This window comes from Chrysemys picta, chromosome 14, assembly GCF_011386835.1.
Source record: "Chrysemys picta bellii isolate R12L10 chromosome 14, ASM1138683v2, whole genome shotgun sequence".
Lineage (NCBI taxonomy): Eukaryota > Metazoa > Chordata > Testudines > Emydidae > Chrysemys > Chrysemys picta.
In genome coordinates this window covers 6544386-6566353 of record NC_088804.1, presented here as the reverse complement: position 1 = coordinate 6566353, position 21968 = coordinate 6544386, and the positions used below count along the sequence as shown (strand labels likewise).

Genomic DNA, 21968 nt, shown 5'->3' with positions numbered 1-21968 from the left:
ACACGAATAACAACATCAATGTGCACTGGGGATTGGGGGCTTCATGAAAAGAAAATCTGGAACTGGACCCAGCCCTATTAAAGATACTTAAGAAAGAATTTCTCCTTCAGGGACTCTGGTTTGGGAGGCACTGGCTGCCAGGGTGGAAAATTACTGGCAGCCCTGTGCTGATGGAGGGAGGAAATGGCATGGGAAAGCTGGCGTCCTTCCAGCCAGGGCACATGTTCCACACTGAGGCGGGGGGAGAGGAGCAGCAGCGACTCTCTCACAGCGTCACTGTGCTACAAGGAAACACGCTGCGCTGGCTTTCAGAGCCAAGGCTGTGGGCCTGATCCTGGGAGGAGCTAAGCACCCCCTCCGCCCATTGATCTCAGTGAGGGTAGAGGATGTTGAACTCCTTGCAGAATCAGGCCTTCTATATGCCCCGTATCATAGGGTGCTGGAAAGAGAGATTCCACCCTCTCCCCCCGTCCAGTTATACCCACCTGCCTCGTTTGGAATCCTGGAGCTGGTTTGCCTTCTCTGGGGCTTACAGCCAAAGCCAAGGGCAACAAAGTCCTCCAGGAGCGTCAGTCTTATAACCCCAACGGGCCATGGGCTGAGGTCCTTGCTCAGCTTGGTCCTGACTCAGGGAAAACTCCCATTGGGCCACAGGACAAAATCTTCACTCCATTTTTATTTGCAAGGACAAAAGTGGCCCCATGCCCTTCCCCCACTGTACCCCGCAACTGACTTCACTGAGGGTTTTGCCTGAGCAAGCCACGGCTTCAGGATTTGGGCCTTAGTCTAGATAACATACTGACTATGTGCACATTTTAAGCCTTTGTTGTCACTGGGATTTAAACCAAGTGCTTAACATGCTGAATAGGGATGAACTGCTGAGTCAGAGCCCAAAGGAGACAGTCCTGGGGTCCAACAGTCATGGTTTATGGGCATTGTAACATTCAATATGGAGAATAACACAGATGATCTCATGGAAACATGGGAACCATTACTAAGTTACAGCACGAGGAAATGTGCAAATAAAGTGCAAATAAAGTGCAGGGTTTTAGCAGAGAAGGTAATTAACCATTGGAACAACTTACCCAGGGATATGGTGGATTCTCCATCGCTGGAAATCTTGAAATCAAGATTGGACGGTGGTTTTCGTTTCTTGTTTTCTGACTGATATGCTCAACCACAGCTCTTGGGTTTGAAGCAGGAATGAATTCAAAGAAGTCCTATGGGCTATGTTACGAAGAGGTCAGGCTAGATGACCACAATGGGAATTTCTGGCTTTTAAGGGTACGTCTACACTGCAAAACCAGACCCACCACAGCAACCCTCAGAGCCTGTGTCAACTAACTTGAACCTCATGGGGCTGGAGCTGCAGGGGTAAAAACCGCAGTGTAGACGTTCGGGCTCAGGCTCCAGCCCGGGCTCTGAAAGCCAGTGGGTGGCGAGGGGCTCTGAGCCTGGGCTCCGGCCCACGCCTGAATGTCTACACTACTATTTATAGCCCCACCGCCGCAGCCCGAGTCAGCTGAACTGGGGTTTGAGACTAGCGGCTGTGGTTTTGTTTCTTTTCCAGTGTAGACGTACCCAAAGTTGACACACATGGTCTCTATTGAGACATCTGGACAAGATTTTCAGCAGTGATAGTGATTTTGGGTGCCTGCTTCTTTCGGGTGTCTGGCTTGAGATGCCTTAAAGGACCCCGAGGCCTGCAGGACACACAGGTTTTGTCCTGGCATAACTATTGCAGTTAGGGGCTATGGGTTTTTTACTGTTATCCCAGTACAAGCCCTACTATGCCTGCAGTTATACCGGTATAAAAGTGCCTCATACCCATATCGCTTATTCTCCTTCCCCACAGGGACAGGTTCCCCACTACTGATCTCCTCTGTAAAGTGCTTTGAGAGCTACTGAAGAATAGAGCTGCCTATGTAATCGCAGCCACACTAGTCCGGGTGTACAGCTTTCACTAGACCATTACAGTGAAAGTGATACAACTTTCTAGGGAGACCAGCCCTGATTTTTACGGTGTGGGGGCTGAGCATTTTTTGAAAATCTGCCCCCCTTTAAGGTGTCTCGGGTTGGGAACCCAAGAGACAAAGCTTCCAGAATGGCCAATCCCTTAAATCCGAACCAAAACAGACCGTCAGGCGTTCAAGGTAGGAATGCACAGGCCAGCTAGTCGCTGGTGCGCCGATTATTTCTTCTCCTCCAATGTGCTTTACAGCAGGAAGGACGTACCGCCGCGTGACGTATGTTTCTGAAGCACTGCAATATAGACAGATCAGCTTCACTGAGAACCAGCTGCACCTTATACAGAACGACCTTCACACGGAATTGGTGGATTGTCACCTGTCTCTATGCGCCCCTTTTCCTCTTTTCCAGACGCCCCCCCATTGCTCTGTATCTATGTTGATCTCTATTTATATACCATAGACCCATATGTGGGAGCAGAGGAAGGTACTGTTTGCAGGGCTCTCATAGGCTGATATATTGGAAAACGCTTCTATCTGTAGATACAAAGAAATGCAAGAGAATGGATGTCAGATCTGTTCTCACATGGATGTTTTTCAGAACTGCAAGCTGTTCGGCATCTTCCCATGGCCAGTAATAACACTTGTAGCTATACTGCCTGAATCCAGCCTCATGCTTCAGGACATAAACGGAGCGGAGCAGAGGGCAGGAAGGAATACCCCTCCCCCAGTATTTAATCTTCCATTCCTGGCTAAGATGACGGAGAAGAAGGTTGCAGTGAGACGAGTCTGAGGATCGGACTGCTTTTAACCGCCTTGAGCCTAGCCAATCTGGGTACAGAGCCGGGCACTGGTTGCATTAGTAGATGATGGACTCCTAAAGTTGGATGGAGATCCGGTATCCAGGCAGGTGTTAATTAAGCTGGGCAGGAAATGGTTTTCCCGTCCTGTGAAAAAAATGTAAGATTTCAAAACTTTTTCCTGTTCTGAATTGGGACAAAACCGGAGACCTCCCAACATTTTTTTCATGAAAAATGAGAGCGAGTGAGCAATTGGCTGTTCTGGGGTCTCTTTCTCTCTGTCCTGACCAGCGATAGGCCTGGCCATGAGGTGTTGCTGACTCACTTGCCAACTGAAGCAGGAGTAGACTGGGCTTCCCTGCAGTAGCTTCATTTTTCTCTATGGGAAAGATCCCTGTGAGAGTAGTTTGGAGCATTTGCTTTTCAGGCCCTAGAGCTCTCTATGCCCCAATTCCCCTTTCACCGTGTACATGGCACTGTTAGGAAAGATTCCCATTGAATCCAGTAGGCACTGGGTCAATGCCTTAGTGAGGCGGCACGTGCTACAGTGTTTTCAGTGCGCTGATAACATTCAACTCTGTTCTGCTGTCCCATCCAGCCCAGCAGATCGAGTGCGTGGCTAGGTGATGACTGAAGCATGGAGGAAAATGAACTGGCAGAAGTTCAATTCAGGTATGCTGAGTGGAGGGTGAGGGAAGCAACTGGAAGATGTTGTGAGAATTGTATCTGTCCCTTTAACTGTGAGAGTGTTGTGTGCGCACACGCACCATTTGTTTTGAGAGTTTAGCAGCCTAGAGTTGTTGTCTCTCCGCCTGTTGTTGTACAATCCTGTGGCAGCAGCCGGATGGCGTTTCTGATCTGTGTCTGGACTGGAGATTGCCATCATTGCAAGATGGGCGTCTTGCTGCGATAGTCCATGTCTACATCACTGTGACAGACATGATGCTTTGGAAACTGGGGAAATTCAGACTGTTATACTGAGATGTGACGGATGCGTTGGAAACGTGGACTGTTCAAACTATTGTACTGATGTTATACTGTTGTATGTACCGTTGTGGACTGGCTAGTGATTGTATTCCTGGCTCAGTGATGAGCCAATGAATGCTTCTGGCAGGAACTAAAGTCCCTGGAGGATAATTATTGCAGGTCAAAAGTATGCCTCCAGCCTAGACTGGTTTGACCTGGTTCAAGAGACTGGGAAGACAAAAGACTTGAGTAAAAGCCTGTATAAAGTATCAGCCCTGGACAGAGGGGAGCGTCACTCACTCGATCCAAGAACTGACATGAGACTGGGACCAGGAGAGACAGATCCTGTGAGAGGGCTTGAATTCCTTTGTTCCTACCAGGGTCTCCATAGGGAAGATGGGGACGGCCCGGTAAGCTAGCTGTAGCAAGCTCTTTGTTGTTCTTGAGAGAGGTTTTCTCTGAAATGCTTTTGTTCTGAATAAATCGTCATCTGTCCTTTGCTTCGGGAGAGCTGGCTGGTCACTGATTCTCCCTGTCATTGCCCCTGAGAGAACAGAACTGCTGATGCTGAAAGGAATCAGACCTGCTGAGATAATCGCAGGAGCCGGCAGCCTAAGGCCCAGGGCTAGAAGGAGCAGACTGCGGGATCCTGTCCTGAGAAAGGTGATGGCTGGAGGCCCGAGATCAAAGTGGGAGCCCTTAAAGAAGCCATATGGGGGTTAGGTGCAGTTGCCTCAAGACTGTGACTGTCCCCTCAAGATCAGATCCCTGCAATGTCCTACTCCACGGGGGGCTACACATTGAAACAACTTGGAATCCGAAGCTGTCACAGAACAGGGCAGCCCTCTGATTGAGCCTTGTACCCTGCTGGCAGCACAACACCAGTGCCCTGGGGTCTGCCCGGGCTGCCTATGTGGAACATAGGAATTGCCAGGCCGGGTCAGACCAATGGGCCTGTCTCTAGCAGTGACCAGTACCAGCTTCAGAGGAGAAGCTGCAAGAAACCCGGCATGGAATAACCTGCCCACAGGGAAAGTTATTCTTGTTCTCCACAGAAAAGCACCTGCCCCCTTTGTGAGGTCTCGCGCTAGTGCTGGTGGCTGTTGGTAGGCCACCAGTGATCGAGTAGCTTCTTGAGCCCCCTCTCTCCGTTGCTCAGGCATGACTACAATCTAGCTCCAGCTTGACACGGAGTTTCCTCTTCCCAGGCAGCTGAGAGCCCTATTCTTCAGCCTAGCCGCCTTTGCAAACACTCTCAAGACGGATGAACAGAGGGGGATGCTGTTGATAATTGCCCACTACTGGGCAGCTTGGAATGTTTTCTGTATCATCTGCCTCACTGGAAACCCCCCACAGCAGATTTGAAAATGCCTGCTCAGGGCTCTGAGTTACTGCAGAGAATTCTTTCCCGGGTATCTGCCGGTGAGGCTTCCCCACGTGCTCAGGGTCTAACTGATCGCCACTTTTGGGGTCAGGAAGGAATTTTCCACTGGATCAGATTGGCAGAGACCCTGGGGTTATTTCACCTTCCTCTGCAGCCTGGGGCACGGGTCATTTGCAGGTTTAAGCTAGTGTAAATGGTGGATTCTTTGTAACGGAAAGTCTGTAAACCGTGATGTGAGGATTTCAGGAACTCAGCCAGTGATGAGGGGTCTATTACAGGAGTGGGTGGGTGAGATTCTGTGGCCTGCAATGTGCAGGAGGTCAGACTAGATGATCACGATGGTCCTTTCTGACCTTAAAGTCTCTGAGAACTGGTCTGTGTCCCCTTCTGGGCTAGCAATCGCTGTCCCAGAGCAATGCACTATGTCCTCTCCTCTCCTTGTGTTTAAGTCATTTTCTCCGTCTTGCTGCGGGATGGTCCATTCCTTTTGAAAGAGCTCCCTGGCTTTCTACCTCAGACGCAGACCTCGCTGGAAGAACTCTGCCCGGGACACCAAGGGTCCCGTCAATCACCTTTGCGTCTGTCTTGGTTTCTCCGGCAACTACCACGCAACCGTCACAGAAGCAGATGGCCGAGAGGAAGGAAAGTGAATGTGCAGGAGGGAGGCCTCTCGCCTTGAGAGCGAGTCTGATAATAAGAAACAGCATAGTCATGAAAATACTGAGGTGAATACTGCGTGGAGTATAAACGAGGCCTAGAGGAGATGGTAGGGGACAGCACTGGTCAGGGGAGAGGGCAGGCTGGATACCCCTGGAGAGTCTGGGAAGCAAGCCTCCAAACTGGGCCCCTAAATGCATTGGACTTGGGGAGTGGGTTGACCCTGGCAGTGGCCTAATGACAAAAGCCAATCAACACCTATTAGCTAGGGATTGATGGACTTTGTTTTGCTTTTCTTACATTTTCTTTCCTTTGTTTTTCTTAAATAAAGGAGAAACTAAATGTGAACGTTGATGCATGTCAGGGTTGAGGAATTAAGTACTCAGAAATCAGGAGATTCTAATATCTCTGTCAGATTCTCTGTCCCGATCAGACCCCAACTCCCCGGTACCCCGTGCCCTCGGAGCACAGATAGGCAACTTGTGGAACAGCGGCCACTTTGCGGGAAGCAGGATGGTCCTTTGGTTAAGAATCCGAGACCTACAGCTCATTCTTCCTAATCGGCAACCGTGGATTCAGCCTCTCTGGGCCTCAGTTTACAAAATGGGGCTGATAAAACTTAGCTTGCAGGAATGTTGGGAAAATTAACTGATCTTCGTAAAGTGCTTTGAGATCCTTGGACATAAGTGCAAACTACTACAGCCAACAGTAACGATTGTTCTAAGGTTACATGTACACAGGCTGTAACATGCAGCCCTAGTGTAAGTAATTGCAACTCCCTGGGCTTCAACTAAATCTCACCAGCTTGCACCAGGTCTGGATTTGGTCCATGCACTCGCTGGCATGCAGCTAACTCACTCTTTGCACATCCCTGGACACAGTAGCATCTGCCCAATACAGAGCTCTTACAAAAGTCATTCATGGGATGGACAGAGCCTGCTGCTGCTTTCGCATCAATGAAAGACCATTCCAGTACTCCCTGTTGTAGCTGTGTGTGGGTGTTGGCACTCGGAGTACCCTGGAAAATTAAAGGGGCCTGTCTATGGAGGTGGTGAATGATACGTGTTGAAAGCCTGGTAAATGATGTAGCCCTGAGTTATATAATTGTAAAACAAACTACAGCAGTATTCTACAGGCCGGGGCCTAGTTCCCCAACACTATGGCCAGGGGCGGCTCTATGTATTTTGCCGCCCCAAGCACGGCAGTCAGGCGGCTTTCGGCAGCATGCCTGTGGGAGGTCTGGCGGTCCCGCGCCTTCGGCGTACCTGCCACCGAAGCTGTGGGAGCGGCGGACCTCCCGCAGGCATGCCGCCGAAGGCAGCCTGATTGCCACCCTCATGGCGACCGACACGCCGCCCCCCGCAGCTTGCCGCCCCAGGCACGCGCTTGGTGCGCTGGTGCCTGGAGCCGCCCCTGGCTATTGCTTAAGATGGCCCATGCAGCTGCAGAGATGCTATTGATGTCGTGATTGTTCGCAGGGGTGTGGTGGGGAGAACCAGTGATGTGCATTTGGGAATGAGGGGGTTAATGATGCTGCCTTTTATTTCTGTCATGCGGATCCTTGAGACTAATACATTCAACCTATTGCCTGGCGAAGGTTTAAAGATGGCTTTGGCAGATGACACTGCAATTATGGCAGGAGCCCAGACTTCCCTGCACTGCGTGACCAAGCCCTGACTCACCTGGCTGCCTTCCCTTCCTCCTCCCCCTCTGGCTTTCACTGCAAGGTGGGAGAACAACCAGACAAACCTGTGATGGACAATTTCCTGCTGACAATGGAACCAAACTGGATCTGATCTGTGCATGACTTTGCAGGGTTCATCCAGAACCGGGCCAACCCCGGTGTGAGGATCTCTGTGGAATGGGAGCTGGGCCGTAGGTTTTGCTCAGCTGCCGGGGAGGCGATGAGCACTGTTTTGGAGCGTCTGTGCAGGTATTACTTTCTTAGTGGGGCTGAGCTGACATCCCTCCATCTAAAGTGTGTGTGACTCAAGTGGGAGCCTCTGGATGTCTTGTTCCCCGCACCTGACTTCCGTGACGCCCCCCCAGACAGGTCGACCCCATTGTGCTGTTTCGGAGAAGAATTAAGGAGCAGTTGGGAGACTGAGTATTGGAAAGGGCTGGAATGCCGCTTTTGGGCACCATGCCAATGTTCTGGCAAGGAGGAACATCTCTTGATTGATTGTTTCTGCAAAGAAACCTCTAGCACAGACAAAATTACAAGACCCGTCAGTTGTCAGGCTTCAAGACACAAAGCTGGTCGCCGGCTGGGATCAAGGAGAAATTTCACCCTGTTCTACTGTTCAAAAAGCAGGCACAATTATGTTCTTTTTAGGGGTTTTGCCCCTTCTTCCAAATCATTTGCGTTCTCCCCCATGGGCAACAGGATATCAGATTGGCTGGCTCATTGGTGGGTTATGGTATAGCCAAGCCAGTGGGTCTAATTCTGATCTCACCTACCGTAAAGCCGGGCTGTCTAACCAGCAACTGAGAGGTGATATTCGCAGCTCAGATAGACCTACACATACTAGCTCTGTTTGAGCTAATGCACCAAAAATAGCAGTGTGGCCATGGTGACATGGGCGGCAGCTCGGGCTCTCTGCCCAAGTACAATCCCACCTGGTCCTCTGGGGACATACTCAGGGGGTGGGGGTGGGAATCAGGCCCGTATTCCTGCCGGAAGTCCCTGAATGCCAAAGGCTGGATGTTTTCTATGCAACTCTCTTTTTGTTTTTGTTTCCCTGGGCCAAAATCTGGTCCCATTAACGTCAATCAAAATCCCCATTGACTTCAGTGGGGACAGGATTTAATCAATGTTTTGGCCGGTGGGTGTCTTTGCTCCAGATTCTGCTCTCAGATACACCAGGGTAAATCCAGATTGACCTTGCTGTAAATAAGATCAGAATAGGGCCCCTGGTGCCTATGCCACTGAGGTCCAGGTCAAATCCGAGGAGATTCCAAGGAGCCCAACAGGTTTAACACTGATCCTAGGAGGCCACCATCTCCTCAGCGCCTTGCAATCAAGCCCATCCGTTAGCCTGGAGCACTGGTGAGTGTTGTCGTGGAACGCGTGAATGTTTCTCCCAAGACTGGCTCCAGCCATCCCACCCTGTTTTCACATCCACAACACTGCTTGGCTTTGTTTCCACAGCCTCATTGAAGTCCTTTCTCTTAAGATGCACTCAGTCTGGTCTAAAATTGCCATTTATTTCAGGTTCCTGGCAAGGGGCTTTCTGTGGATAACAGAGTTGCTTAGTGTACAGTGGCTTAGCCCACGGCACAAAACGGTTACTGCTTCTAGGGATCAGTCACTAGACGCCAGCCCTTCAAGGTGTGTAGAACCCAAGTCCCTGTGGGTATAAATACTAGAACTTAAAACCTTTCCCAGGGACTCTGGAGCTCAGTCTTTCTGGAACTCAAAACTTTTTGAGATGGGTTCAAACTTCTAAAACTCAAGCCATAAGTAGCAGGCATTAATTTCTAGTGGGTGGGCCTTCTGGGAGGTCCTAATCCTATAATGAAAAGCTTCCGGGTGGTCTTAACTTCTAGAACTCAAACTTCCTAGGAATTGACTTGGACAAATCAAGTCAAGACTTTTCTTTGGGAGCTGGAGCATTGTCTTTTGGAACTCAAACTTCTTGGGCCTCTAGAAACCAATCCTGCAAGATGGGGACAGGCTTCATCGGTCTCCTCAAGCCTAGGTCTTCTTGGGATCCACATTTTAGAACCTTGGCCTTCCTGATCTTCCTTCTAGAGCCCAACCAATATTCAACCCTCTTAGCTTTGCTTGGCTGAACTAAAAGCACAATGAAAAGCAATGTGGAAAAAGCTAGGTTGACCTGAATTGAAAAGCGATGTGGAAAAATCCATACTGCAGAACCACATCTTCTCCCTCTTTAAACACACAACTTCCGTGCACAACACATTTGTCCTTCTAACAGATGTGTTCTTTTCACAAGCTCTGTTTCTGAAGTAGCTGTCAAACTGTGTTGTTCTACATTCTCTGGCTTACTGTACAGAAAGCCCGTGCTTCTGGAGGTCTAATTAATATTGTAATTTATTTCTGGCACACAGGCTGTTCTTCTTCATGGGTATCCGTCTAAAAGCCTTTATTCTATTATTCAATAAGGCTCGAGTTGGTGCAGAGATGATGGCCAGATTCTGATTTTATTTACCCGGGTATAAGTCCCTGGAAGTCGGTTGAGTTAGTCCAGGTTTTTCCCTAAGCACCAGGACATTCACACCCAGCCATGGTGAGATGACTGACCGTAGAGTGCAGACTTTAAGGCCATGTGACTGCTGGCGACTTGTCTGGCAGTAAGTTGGGGGGTTAAATGCACTCTGTGTTTTCATGTTCTCTCAGGAGTTCTCACTGATCAGTGAAGATTAATGCTATCCCCGATACTTAGCTATTAGATGTTCTGTTCATACGGCAGAAGGGCTGAATTCAAATTAAAAGGGGCTGCCAGTGACACACAAAGTATTAAAATAGATGAGTGATGATGCACCAAGTATGGAATTAAATGTTTATATCAACAGTTTGTGTCTCATCAGCCATTTATTTCACGAGAATGGTGAGAATAATGGAAGCTATCAGAAGTTATGACCCATCCTTGAATGAATCTACTCAGCAGCCTACAGGTTTCCCCATTGCAGGGATGTACGTTTGTAATTTTAAGACATTGCACAATAAATTGGTATTAGAGCAACCTTGTTGGTCAGCTAAAGAGAGAACAGGGTGAAGCATGTGGCTTCTGTCTCCGTACATCTCTATCGAACTTTGTCCCAAAAGGTCTTTTGAGTCCTGGGATTTTTATGACAAGAGGTCAGATTCTAATCCGCAGGTAAATTCAGGGTAACTCTAGTGGAGTCAATGCTGTTACTGCAGAGTTACACCAGTGTGAATGAGATCAGAATCTGGTGCAAGGGAAGTGAACTACACCTCTACCCCAATATAACACGACCCGATATAACACAAATTCAGATATAACGTGGTAAAGCAGTGCTCTGGGGGCGGGGCAGGGCTACGCACTCTGGGAGATCAAAGCAAATTCAGATATAACGTGGTAAAGCAGTGCTCTGGGGGCGGGGCTACGCACTCTGGGAGATCAAAGCAAGTTTGATGGTTTCACCTACAACGTGGTAAGATTTTTTGGCTCCCGAGGACAGCGTTATATCAGGGTAGAGGTGTCGTTCATTAGTAATTTTCTGAACCACCAGCTCACTACAACCAAATGACCTGAGGTCACATGGCAAACCCTAAATATATGGAAATACATTCTAAGCAAAAAGCTGTTAAGGTTGTGACTTTAACGTCACCGCTGTAAGCAAGAACTTAGCAAGGGAATCCCCATCGCTTGCAGTCAAGTCTGGATCTCTTTCTCTAAATTATGCTATAGCTCCAACAGAAGTTATGGGCTTCATGCCGAAATTACTGGGTGAGGTTCTCTGGCCTGCGTTGTGCAGGAGGTCAGACCAGATGATCATAAAGGTCCCTTCTGGCCTTAAAATTTATAAAATCATGATCATCAGGGCTCCTGCGTCTCGGCTTCATTATGCCTTTGTTACTCTGGGAGTGGTTAATTTGATTCCTTCAGAGGTAATGTGAATCTTGAGCTCCCATTGGCTCCAGTGGGAGCAGGAGATATTGATAGCACACACAGAGCCTTCATGGAGCTTTGCGGTATGGTAGAGTTGCAGATCCCCTGCACAGCATCCCTAAATCCTGCCTCCGTGTGCAGCGTAACTGCACCACTACTGCTATGTCCAGGTCGTGCCACACTCGGAGGGCAGCATTTGCCCTTTATAATCTCAGCCTAAACACAGCACTTAACATACTGCTAGCTTTGGGCCTAGAACTTCCTTGTTGCTCAAAGGAAGCGCATTGACAGATCTTAGGCCAAAACCGTGGCTTATGTATGCCGGGAAATAAACGAGATGCTTAAAAATCATGTATAAATCAGTGTCAGTTGGTGGCGTTTGCAACCACCGTGTAATGCAGAAACGTTTCCATCCCTGCTGGGAATTCCTGTTGAAAATGTTCAACTGGGTCCAGTGCGTGCTGGGTTTTGGGGTGGAACAGGGGGTTGATTGGGCTGCTGTGTAATGGGTGTCACTGCCCAGCTCCCGTCAGGACAGAACACAGATGCCCCTGCTCCGAAAGCCCAGGCCCCTGCCACCGAGGCTAGAAAACAAAGCTCCTTTGCCTGCACGCTGGTATAGGGCCTAGGATAGAGGTGGCGCAGGAAAGGATGCACCTACTAGCCACTCTCCCCTGACTAGCACCTGAGCAGGGTCAGCTCCGGCGCCTGGGCTCGCTCAGAGCAGAGGGGCTGCGCCCTAGCGCGGGCTCCCGATCAGCTCTAGGGGGTAAGCGACACGAGGTGCCGGTGTGGGTCTGGATGCCCCCAGGTTTCTCCCCTTCATGCCCAGGCAGTGCACGCTGCATTACCCACCCACCCGGTCCCGGCTCCAGCTGCATCCCCAGTCCCCAGCGGCCAGGGCGCAGCAGGGGCTGGGCTGAGCGCTCCCACCCACGCGGCCCCCTCCTTGGCCACGCGGGAGCGTGTCGGCGTGGCCCGAAGCCAGGTCCTGCCCGCGCCGCGGAGCCCCCCTCCCCTGGGGGAGGGGGGAGCTGGCAGGTGCCCCCCCCTCTGCGCGCACGGTGCCCGCTTCCTGCGCCGCTGCTGCGCGCGCCTCGCCCCCCCTCCCCTCCCTGACGCAGTGGTGCATCTCCCATTTAAACCGGGGGAGCCCAGCCGCTCCCTCCCCCTGGCTGCAAACCCGGCGCCGCCAGCAGCCGCAGCCGCCCGCCGACCCGAGCCAGACAAGCCCACGCACGTGGGTTGATTTACACCCGGCTCCGGCCAGCTGCCTGCCCCCCCCCCCCGCCCAGCCCACCCACGCCCCGGGAAGGAGACGGGGGGCGACTCGGTGCTGCTGCTGCTGCTCCTCCTCCGGGGGGTGGGGCGGGGGTCGCTGCCCGCCCGCGCGTGGGGACTTACCGCCCGGGGAGCAGGCGGCTGCAAAGATCGAGGCGCAGAGGGGAACCGGAGACCCCCGCCCTGCATCGCACTGAGCCGGTGAGTCTCGCGGGCGCGCCCCCCCTGCGTGCCCCCCCCCACCTCCTGGCTGGAAGTCACCCCCCGAGGCGCCCCCCTCCCCCAGTAAAGCCTTTCTGCCCAGATCCGACCTAGGGAGTTGGAAACGCAATGGGGGGGGGGTCAGTTCTTGGCTCTTCTGCCCCGGCTTGGTCCAGCCAGGTGTGGCGCTAAAAACGGGGCCTTGTTTTTTCTCCCGCTCCAAGGTAAAATCTGGCTGCGTTTCATCACCCCGATAGCCTCGCCTTTAAGGGTGGGTGTCCATCTTCGGTGCTGGGACGCAGCCCTGCTTTCCCGGCGCGCCTCGGTGCTGCAGGCGTGCCAGCAGGGCTCCCCCCCGCTTTGCAGACATTGTGTGGCGAGAGAAAGCTTTGCTCTTTTGTTCGAGAAGTGGGGGGGCTGGTGTTTAGTCTCCGAGCCCACCGCCTGGGTTGGCGGTCCATCTGTGCCTGGATTCACCCCGCCTTGCAGTGCCAGGCTAGCGGCTTTTTTAGTGCCTGGCATTTCTGCAGTGTAAGTGAGGGTGGTTTGGTTTTTTTCTTGTTTTGTGAAACGGGTGAAGCTCCTACCTACCTGCATTGAACAGCCAGTCTCTCTCTCTCTCTCACACACACACACACATATGCTCCATGTTGCACTTCCCACTCCATCCAGGCGCCCTGTCTCATTCCTGATCCAAGCTGCTTTGAGCTCAGAGGACTCCGATCATCCCTCGCTAGTGGATTTTCCCTACTGACTGTCTCCAAGAGCTTTCCCCCCCCCTTGCCATTTTCACCTGTTGGGAGAATACGAATCACAATGAAGGTTCTGGGACATAAGATAGAATTATTAACAGGTAACTTGTCTATATTTTTTCCACACCATTCTGAAGGCACTGTTCCGTCCGCTGGGCTGATGGCTGAGTTACTTTCCAAGCTAGAGTCAAATGGGTTTTCCTATTTCTAGCCCAAGCAACGAGTCTTAAATGGATGCAGCTAGTCTCAGTGACACTGCAATGGCATAATGACTTGGGGCAAAATCCTGGGAGTCGGGGAAATCCCCAGTCGCAGACATCATCAGATGCTGGCTTGAGCCCTCGGTCAGCTGCCTGTCTAGAGGAGAGGGTGGGATATTGCTTTCTGCAAGAACATAGCCGTGGTGGAGAGTTCTGATGTATTGAATCCTGAATAGGAGGCGGTGGGGTGGGTCGGCTGGCTGCAGGAGTCCAGGTTAGTTCAGAGTCTGGGTATCTTTCACTTTTTTGGGCAGTTTTTCTCCTTAGCGAGTTAGTGTTTGTGCCGTGCTTGGAAACATAAAGTGCCCTGTAAGTCTAGTTTATGTTTTTCCTCCGTGACAAGCAAATTCCCTGCAGCCAGTCGGCTGGCAGCCGCTTTGTCTGGGGTATTGACCTCCATCCTGCTCGGTAATCTGCCTGTTGCTGTGGGGAGGGGGTCGTTAGGGAATGGAGAAGGGGGCCATTTCTCCATGCAAGGCACTCCAGCTATGCCCTCTGTGACGCAGGATGCTTTCTGCCTCCTCCTCCACAGGACCAGTCGTTGATCCCAAACCCTAGTGTGTGTCAGCACCCCCATACTGCTCCGGGGTTCCTCAGACAGGATGGGAGAGGAAGAGGCACTGGAGAGTCATGATTTCCCCTGCTGCATAAGGGCCCCACTGCCTGCCCACAGTACCTGGGGATCTCGCTTGGCTTTTTCCCTGTGTTGCTTCTGGTTGCTGACAGCCCAGGCATCTGCCAAGATGCTGTGACTGAGCAGTTCAGGGTATACTATGGCAGTAGGTCCCTGCGATGGGGGCACTGTGTGTTTGGGGCGCCAGACCTGTGATAGGGCTGTGAAGTGGCAGAGAAAAGGGTCTGTATTTAGCCCCAAATATGTTTGGGGCTCCGAGTTCGCCGGCAGCGCCTCACCATGTTTGAGGGGCAGGATTCACAACCTTACGAAGTATATCCGAAGAACAACGCTTAACTCTTGGTTTTACTGCAGTACTCTGCAGTAATCGCCCCCACCGGGAGGATGTGGAGCTATTCCGGTAGGATCTTTTTGCTTTAATAATCCCTAGCTCTTCTCTAGCACTTTTGATCAGTAGATCTCGACACACTTTACAAAGGAGGGCAGTGTCATTATCTGCGCTTTACAGATAGGGAAACTGAGGCATGGAGTGGGACCAGGACTTGCTCTCCAACACTCCTGTATCTCAGACCTGAAGCGAGCCTGGGTCTCCTCCAGAGGCTAATCCCCTGCACCCCAGTAAGGGCTGGAGCTGGGGGAGGAGGCAGCCCAGTCTGTTCCCAGGGAAGCTGTGACTAACTGGTGGGGGACCCAGACAGGCTATCTGGAAGCTGACCTGGGGTGAATAATCTGCTGATTTTATGAGCACCCACTTTGTTGGAGTGTCACCAAGGGAGTAAGGAGACGGCTGAAGCCAGGGTCCCTCTTATGGCAGGATAGAGGACTGTTGCAGGGAAGGTGCTGGAATAGGCATGGGTACTGTCTATTTTCTTTCTTGCTCCAAACCCTCCTGCGCTGTCTGGCTGCCTTTTTTTCTTTCCGGCTCTGAGCTCTGGGGATTGGGGGTGGAGAACAGGTTACACGCAGCTATAGCTGCAGCCCATGTAGACAATCGGTAAATAAAGGGCCCATCTTCACAGTCAAGGCTGCTGTGCTTGGGGATCTCATTAGCTCACAATAGCACCTACCCAGCTGCGTGATGTATGTCTAAGAAGATTTAGTCTTTGGGGACCAAACTGTGCCACAGTATCAGGAAAGATCAGGGCTGTAACAGGAATCCATAACATGGTTCCATCGACACAGACTAGACTGAATCAGACCACAGCCTTCCACGTGACAGAGTGGACGTGAAAGTGCGCACGTCCCCTCGCGTCTGGGCTCATGCCCCGCATGGAACGCGCTGCTCTCTTGTTGAGCAGTAGGGAGCGATCCTCCGTTGGCATGGGACTCTCCCGCCTCTGGCTTCTAAGGCACTGTGAACACAGCGAGAATGTTGGCGCCAGCTGGGTGGCCTTCAGGCCTGGGCTTTTTGGGGTAGGGACTGGAGGGATGCTGGAGAATGATGCCGAGTCCCTTGCCCTGTGATCTGTCCAAACGGGGGTGCAGTGTGTGTGTGTGTGTGGGGGGGGGGGATTTGGCCTTTCCTAGGGTGGGGAGGGGAGCGGAGCAGACCCTATTGGGAAAAATTTGCTCTGCAAGGGACCAAGATGAATTGTATGAGGATGCTTTTCCTGGTATTGACATTAAACCAGTGGTGCCCCCCTCCCTCCCCTCCTCAGGGACTCCAGGTTAGACACTGAAGCGCTGATGTAAGCTTTCTCCCCCCAACCTCCCCATCCCCAACTGGCAATGGATGGAGGCGAAACTTCCTTGCCTCCTATTTCGCTGCGGCCTTGTTCTAGACTCTCTTGATTCGGGGTCTCCTCCTGAATGCTTCCCTTGCCTCCCTCCTCCTCCCATTGCTCCAACTCTCCTTCGCTCCTCCATCTGGCGCCGGGCCAGGCCTGGCTCCTCTGGGAGCTGGTTTCGTTTCTCCCCATCGATCAAGGATTGCTCTATTAGGCCAAAGACTCTGTGACAGGACTCCTAAGGAGAGGGGGCCGGCACCAAGGAGGCGTGCAGACATATTAGCCGCCGTGCCGGCAGGCAGTGCCTGCGTGTGTGGCAGGCGGAACCGGCCGAGAGCCAACAAGCCGTTCTGTTAGCTCAAAGATCCCCAGCGCAGCGTCGTAATTCATGAGCGTAATGGCGTGATCTGTATGCGCTGCCCTTACAGGGACACTGCTCTTTATAGCCTCCCCTGCTCTTTCACTCTCCCGTTCTTAGAACCCTTCCCGAAGCTTCATAATAAATAGTCCCTCCCCGACGTACAGTTTATTCCTTCTCCAGTAGGCAGGCGTTCTGTTTGGCTGTGGTTCGCCGGTGCAGCGAAAGCCCAACATGGCTGCCTTTTGTTTGCTTCTGGTGTCCGCAGGAGAGGGTCTCTCTGGGAGCAGAGGCAGGGTGTGCTCCATTATTCTGCTAGCTCATTGGGGCCCGGGCTGGCTCTCACTTTGTTTGTACAGTGCCTGGCGCAATGGGGCCTGATCGTAGCTGCAGCCTGTAAGGGCTACAATAATGCAAACAGTAGCCAGCCCATTCATCAGCACTGTCTGCCTGACGCACACAGAGGGAGATTCGAGGAGGCTTTTCTTTCTGCAGTGGGCGGAGGGGAGAGCTAGCCCCTGGAAGCAGACTCTCCGGCTGTGTTACATGGAGTTAAATTGAGCCCTGGCACAAGTGGGTGTGTCTCCTCTATGCTTCAGTGCAGGTTCTCTTTGTTGTGGTAAGAGAGAGCCAGTCATTGCAGAATCTAAGGATGGAAGTACAGCAAAATAAGAGGCATTAGCAACAAGCACACATGGGTTCTGCTTGGGCTCCCCTGGGGTTCAGTCACTTGGCTTTTGCTTTAAGTCTCCTCCCCGGGTAGTGTGGTGAGGCTATTGCACTCCGGCGGGATTTGCCCTGGGCTCTGAACGTGGACAGGTGACAGCACAGTGTTACACTTTCCATGGGAGTGTTCCACAACCTCCAACGTCGCACAGAAAACGCCCTGTTTCCCACTCCCAGTAGTCCTACCGTAGCTGTTCCTTGTTTGCGTCTCAGACCTGTGATGCTGGATTGGAGGGTTGTGGATGGAAAGATGGCAACACGTGGGGGCCCCATCTACAAGGCAGGTCTGCTGTGCCAGGGGATCTCCGTGCCCTGACCAGGTTATAACACGGTTTGGTCCTAACCCACTACGATTAGCACACAGGCCTTGAGTCGGAGTGCGGGTGTAATGTTCTTCCCATGACCAGGCCTTCTCAGGAGGTGGGCAGATAAATGTTGGGCAAGGCGGAATTTGAGTGGCCTTGGCTGTTTGCCCCATGTAGTGGGAGTTACAGTGGGTAAGCCTCAGTGATGCATGGTGGGTTACGGTTGCCAGGCCTTAGAGGACAGGGAGTGGTCTCCTGGTAAGTTGGAAAGACGATTTTCCTGGTCGGTCTCTACCTGGTTATCCAAGAGCAGGGGTAAGTCCAGTACTGCCGTGCGGCTTTGCAATAGGACGCATCAAGGAGTTGAGGGGAAGGTCGCTGGCTCCTCAGATGGTTTCCCTTTCCAGCGCCCCTCTGGGCGGAGCTTCAGTCAGCTGTGTTCATCCAGGTGTCTGTCGGTGGCCAGCACTGACGTGCGTGAGCACACAGCAGGGCCGTTTGCTGAGACAGACGCATAAGGCAGGATGGTGTCCGCACACCAGTGGCAGAGGAGCCTGCGGTGCCGGCTGAATTCCCCAGGAGTCTCGTGTATCTGTCGAACAGAAGAGGGGGCAGGCGTGGCCTCTGCAGGATTTCACCTAGGAGGAGCATCGCCATGAAGATCTGCTGGGGAGATGTGATGACCTAGGTTAGCATTAAGCTGCCCATTCTGCCTGCTCATGAGGGCAGGTCAGTAGCACTGTCTGGTGGGTTGTAGGCTGTTGATAGAAAGAGCACAGAAGTGTGACCACAAATACTGCTCAAACAGCCTCTGTGCTGGGGCCAGGTCTGAATCCTGAGCTGAGGGGCTGACGACAGAGATTGGCAGGGACTCCGTTCTTGGTGGAATGGTGTTGCTCCTCTGACCAGTTGTTGAGGAATGGGGTAGAGAAATGCACCTCCTTATGGCAGTGCTGACTGTGGTCCAAACCATTTCAACTACTCCATCTTCGGAGAATCCAAACTGCTGGCAGAACGTAATCGCCAGCCCCAATACGCTGAGCCACCCAAGAGTTTCTCCTCCGCTTAATCTCCTGGCAGGACTGCGCGTTCCCCCAGCTGCCGTGTGGCTGGCTGAGTGCCTGGAGAAATGCCAGAAACACTGAAAGCTGCTTTGCTTGAGGAGTTGGGGAAGTTACCTGCCATTGCCGGGACCCCCAGAGCCCTGCACAGGGGGAATGGACCTTCTGATTGTTGGTTTGCGACTTTCAATATAAAGCTGTTTTATTTCTGGTCTGGGATCTTAAGCAGCTAAAAGGGACAATGCTTTTCCATTCTCCTTCAAGTCCTTTTGTCTGCCTCAAATGTCCAAAAAGCCTGAAAATTGAGAGCCAAGATAAAATCGATTGTGTAGCACTGTTCTTCATTTGCACTGGTCCTAGTGTACGTACTGCGTGTTACACACAGTCATCACCGTTCTCCGACCCCACGATACCTCGGCCTGGTCGTGAGATTACGGCACAAGGCTAGGCGCTAAAGGGCAGTCCCCTCCGTGAATACAACGCGTCAGCACTGGGAGTCCGTGTTGAGTGCCCACCAGTCACTAGGGAAGGGGGCCAGTCAGCAAGTTTTCAGGCAGGTAGATTGTTGTCTTGTGCGTATTCTAGCGCCCCCAGCATGCTGCGTGCTGGGAACTCACAGCTAACGCTGAGCCCATCTCTTCTTAAAGCCCTGCCCACTCTATCTGAATAGCTGTCTAATTGCTGCTATGAAACGTGGTCAGGGCCCAGCTGCGTTATAACAGGGCTTCTCATTGTCAAGCAAAGGAACCATGTCCTGGATCGCGTCTCTGCGAGGGTAGCTCTGCCAGGGCGTCCTGTTGACACCGTGAGTGTCCTTTGACACTGTTTAAATCATGTTTTTATTTTGAGAACTAACTGCTTAAATTGGGCTAGAGCCCTGCTCGGTCCAAGGCAGTAACGTGGGTTACACAGATGGGTCCCCTCAGGTGTCGGTCAATCCAAGATAAAACTATCTCAGGGGAGAACTTTGTTATAACTGGATGATCCCCCAGCAAGGTGGCGGTTGCAGCAGAGTCTTACTCCTAGTGTTTTTCAGCCGGGGGAGAACATGGATCACTACTTTCTATTCACGCAGGCAGGAAGGAGCCATATGAGAATACGGTTGGCCCATAGCCATGGTTCACAGCTGGGTTTAAACACTGGGGCAGGGTTGTATCCCACCACAGATGGGAACTTGGAGGCCATTTCAGGGGTTCAGTGGGAGGTGAGATGTCCCAAGCAGAGCCCACGCTAGGGGCATCCCATTGAGTGTCAAATGCGTGGACTTTGCAGACCGGCAGAAAAGCTACCGAATGTGCTACCCTCCATTCTTACCCTGGTGTCTGGGCCATTCACATGCTGCAGTGATGCTGTTTGAGCTTCCAGGGTGCAGATGTGAAGATGTTCAGAGCTGAAGGGGGATCTGCACATCTGTGGCTTGAAGTCTCACCCGTAACATCCCCTTGATCAGTGCAGTTTTGGGTGGCCTTTTTATTTCGTATGGTAGAATCCCCTTGGTTGGCACAGATCCTGACAGAAGGGGAAAAAAGCACCTGTTAAGCGATGCCCCCGGTCCTCAGAGGTTCACAGGGCAAGATTTGTTTGAATTGCATGACTTGCGGTGTAAAAAGCATGAAAAGGCTAGAGAAAACCACATGAGGGTAAGAGGGGCTTATGTAGCAGCCGTAACAGAGCAGGGAAGCAGCGTGATGAGGACAGTGGAGTGGAAACACGTGCTAGCAAACTGTGATTTGCTCCTGTTAGCTATATAAACTGGCTGCACGTACCACCTCCTGTGCCAATTAAACAGGCAAGCAACACCAATAATCCATTGTTCAGAGCCATTGAAAGATACTGCGCTGAATGTCTGTCCCCAGCCATTGTCCCAATCAGGCAGGCAGAGAGCTAGTTAAGTGGCTGCCGTTTGAATTAAGCATGTTGCCTTGGTGTGTACTCCACAGTGATCAACGCAGGGCCCGGACTTCAGAAACACCTTGCAATGAGTCATCTCTACCTCCAGTACACAGCCATACCAGACACGGTTATCCCTAGATCTCAGGGATTTACAAAGGAAGGCCAGTGTAACTATTTCTGTTTTACAGATGGGGAAACCGAGGCATGGAATGGCCAAGTTATTTGCCCAAGGCTACATAGCTAATCCACGGCAGAGCCAGGAATAGAATCCAGATCTTCTGATTCCCAGTCAGGGGCCCTACCCAGTAGGCAAGCTGCAAATACTTCAAGCTTTTTGTGACTGCACTGTCTGTGTGGGTTCATGGAGCGGTTGGATGTGTATTGGTGTGGGAGAGACCTGAAGGCCCTATCTGGCCCGTGCTATGTACAGAGAGCTGCGGGAGAGCGTCTTGAGAGCTATTGATGGGGAGCTGGTCTAGTGACCACATAAATACAAGTATGGCCACAGTGGGTCAGACTAATCGTCTATCTAGCCCGGTGTCCTGTCTTCTGACAGTGGCCCATGTGAGATGCTTCAAAGGGAATGAACAGGACAGTTATCAAATGATTCATCCCATGCTGTCCAGACCCCACATCTCGCAGCTTAGGGACACCCAGGCCATGGGGTTGCATCTCTGACCATCTTGGCCAATAGCCATTGGTGGACCTGTCCTCCATGAGCTTATCTAGTTCTTTTCTGAACCCGGTTATACTTTTGGCCTTCACACCATCCCCTGGCAACGAATTTCACAGGCTGACTGTGCGTTGTGTGAAGAAGTCCTTCCTTTTGTTTGTTTTAAACCTGCTGCCTATTAATTTCATTGGGTGACACCTGGTTCTTGTGTTCTATGAATGGGTAAATAACACTTGTTTCTTCACACCATTCATGATTTCTAGCCCTCGATCATATCCCCCCTTACTTGTCTCTTTTCCAGACTAAACAGTCCCAGTCTTTTTAATCTCTCCTCATATGGAAGCTGTTCCATCCCCGTAATAATTTTAAAATATATCTTTCTTTGAGATGGGGCCACCAGAACTGTGCATCATCGTTGTCATCAATCCCTTGGAGTTTGAGGATGATTGTCTTCCATAAAATGATAGCCAGCATGCAAGGTGTGGGCGTACCATGGATTTATATAGCTGCATTATGATATTTACTGTCTTATTATCTATCGCATTCCTAATGGTTCCCAACATTCTGTTTGCCTTTTTGACTGCCGCTGCACATTGAACAGATGTTTTCAGAGAACTATCCACAATGACTCCAAGATCTTTCTTGAGTGGTAACAGCTAATTTAGACCCCATCGTTTTGTATGTAGAGTTGGGATTATGTTTTCCAATGTGCACTATTTTGCA

General features: G+C 51.6%; 1 protein-coding gene across 3 annotated transcripts in view; it reads left to right on the top strand.

Annotated features, from left to right (window-relative positions):
- The first annotated feature begins 12672 nt into the window (after window positions 1-12672).
- Window positions 12673-21968, top strand: part of NDRG4 (NDRG family member 4) — an 85152-nt gene continuing 75856 nt past the window's right edge. The window contains exon 1 of one of the 3 annotated variants that reach the window (XM_005309515.5): window positions 12673-12856. Coding sequence is in view for 2 of the 3 variants with exons in the window: in XM_005309513.5 (XP_005309570.1) it covers window positions 13673-13709 (37 nt within the window). In the remaining variant the exon portion in view is untranslated. Of the gene's footprint in view, window positions 12857-13295; window positions 13710-21968 lie in introns of those variants that run through there. The other 2 variants (XM_005309513.5, XM_005309514.5) reach the window with 2 other exon arrangements.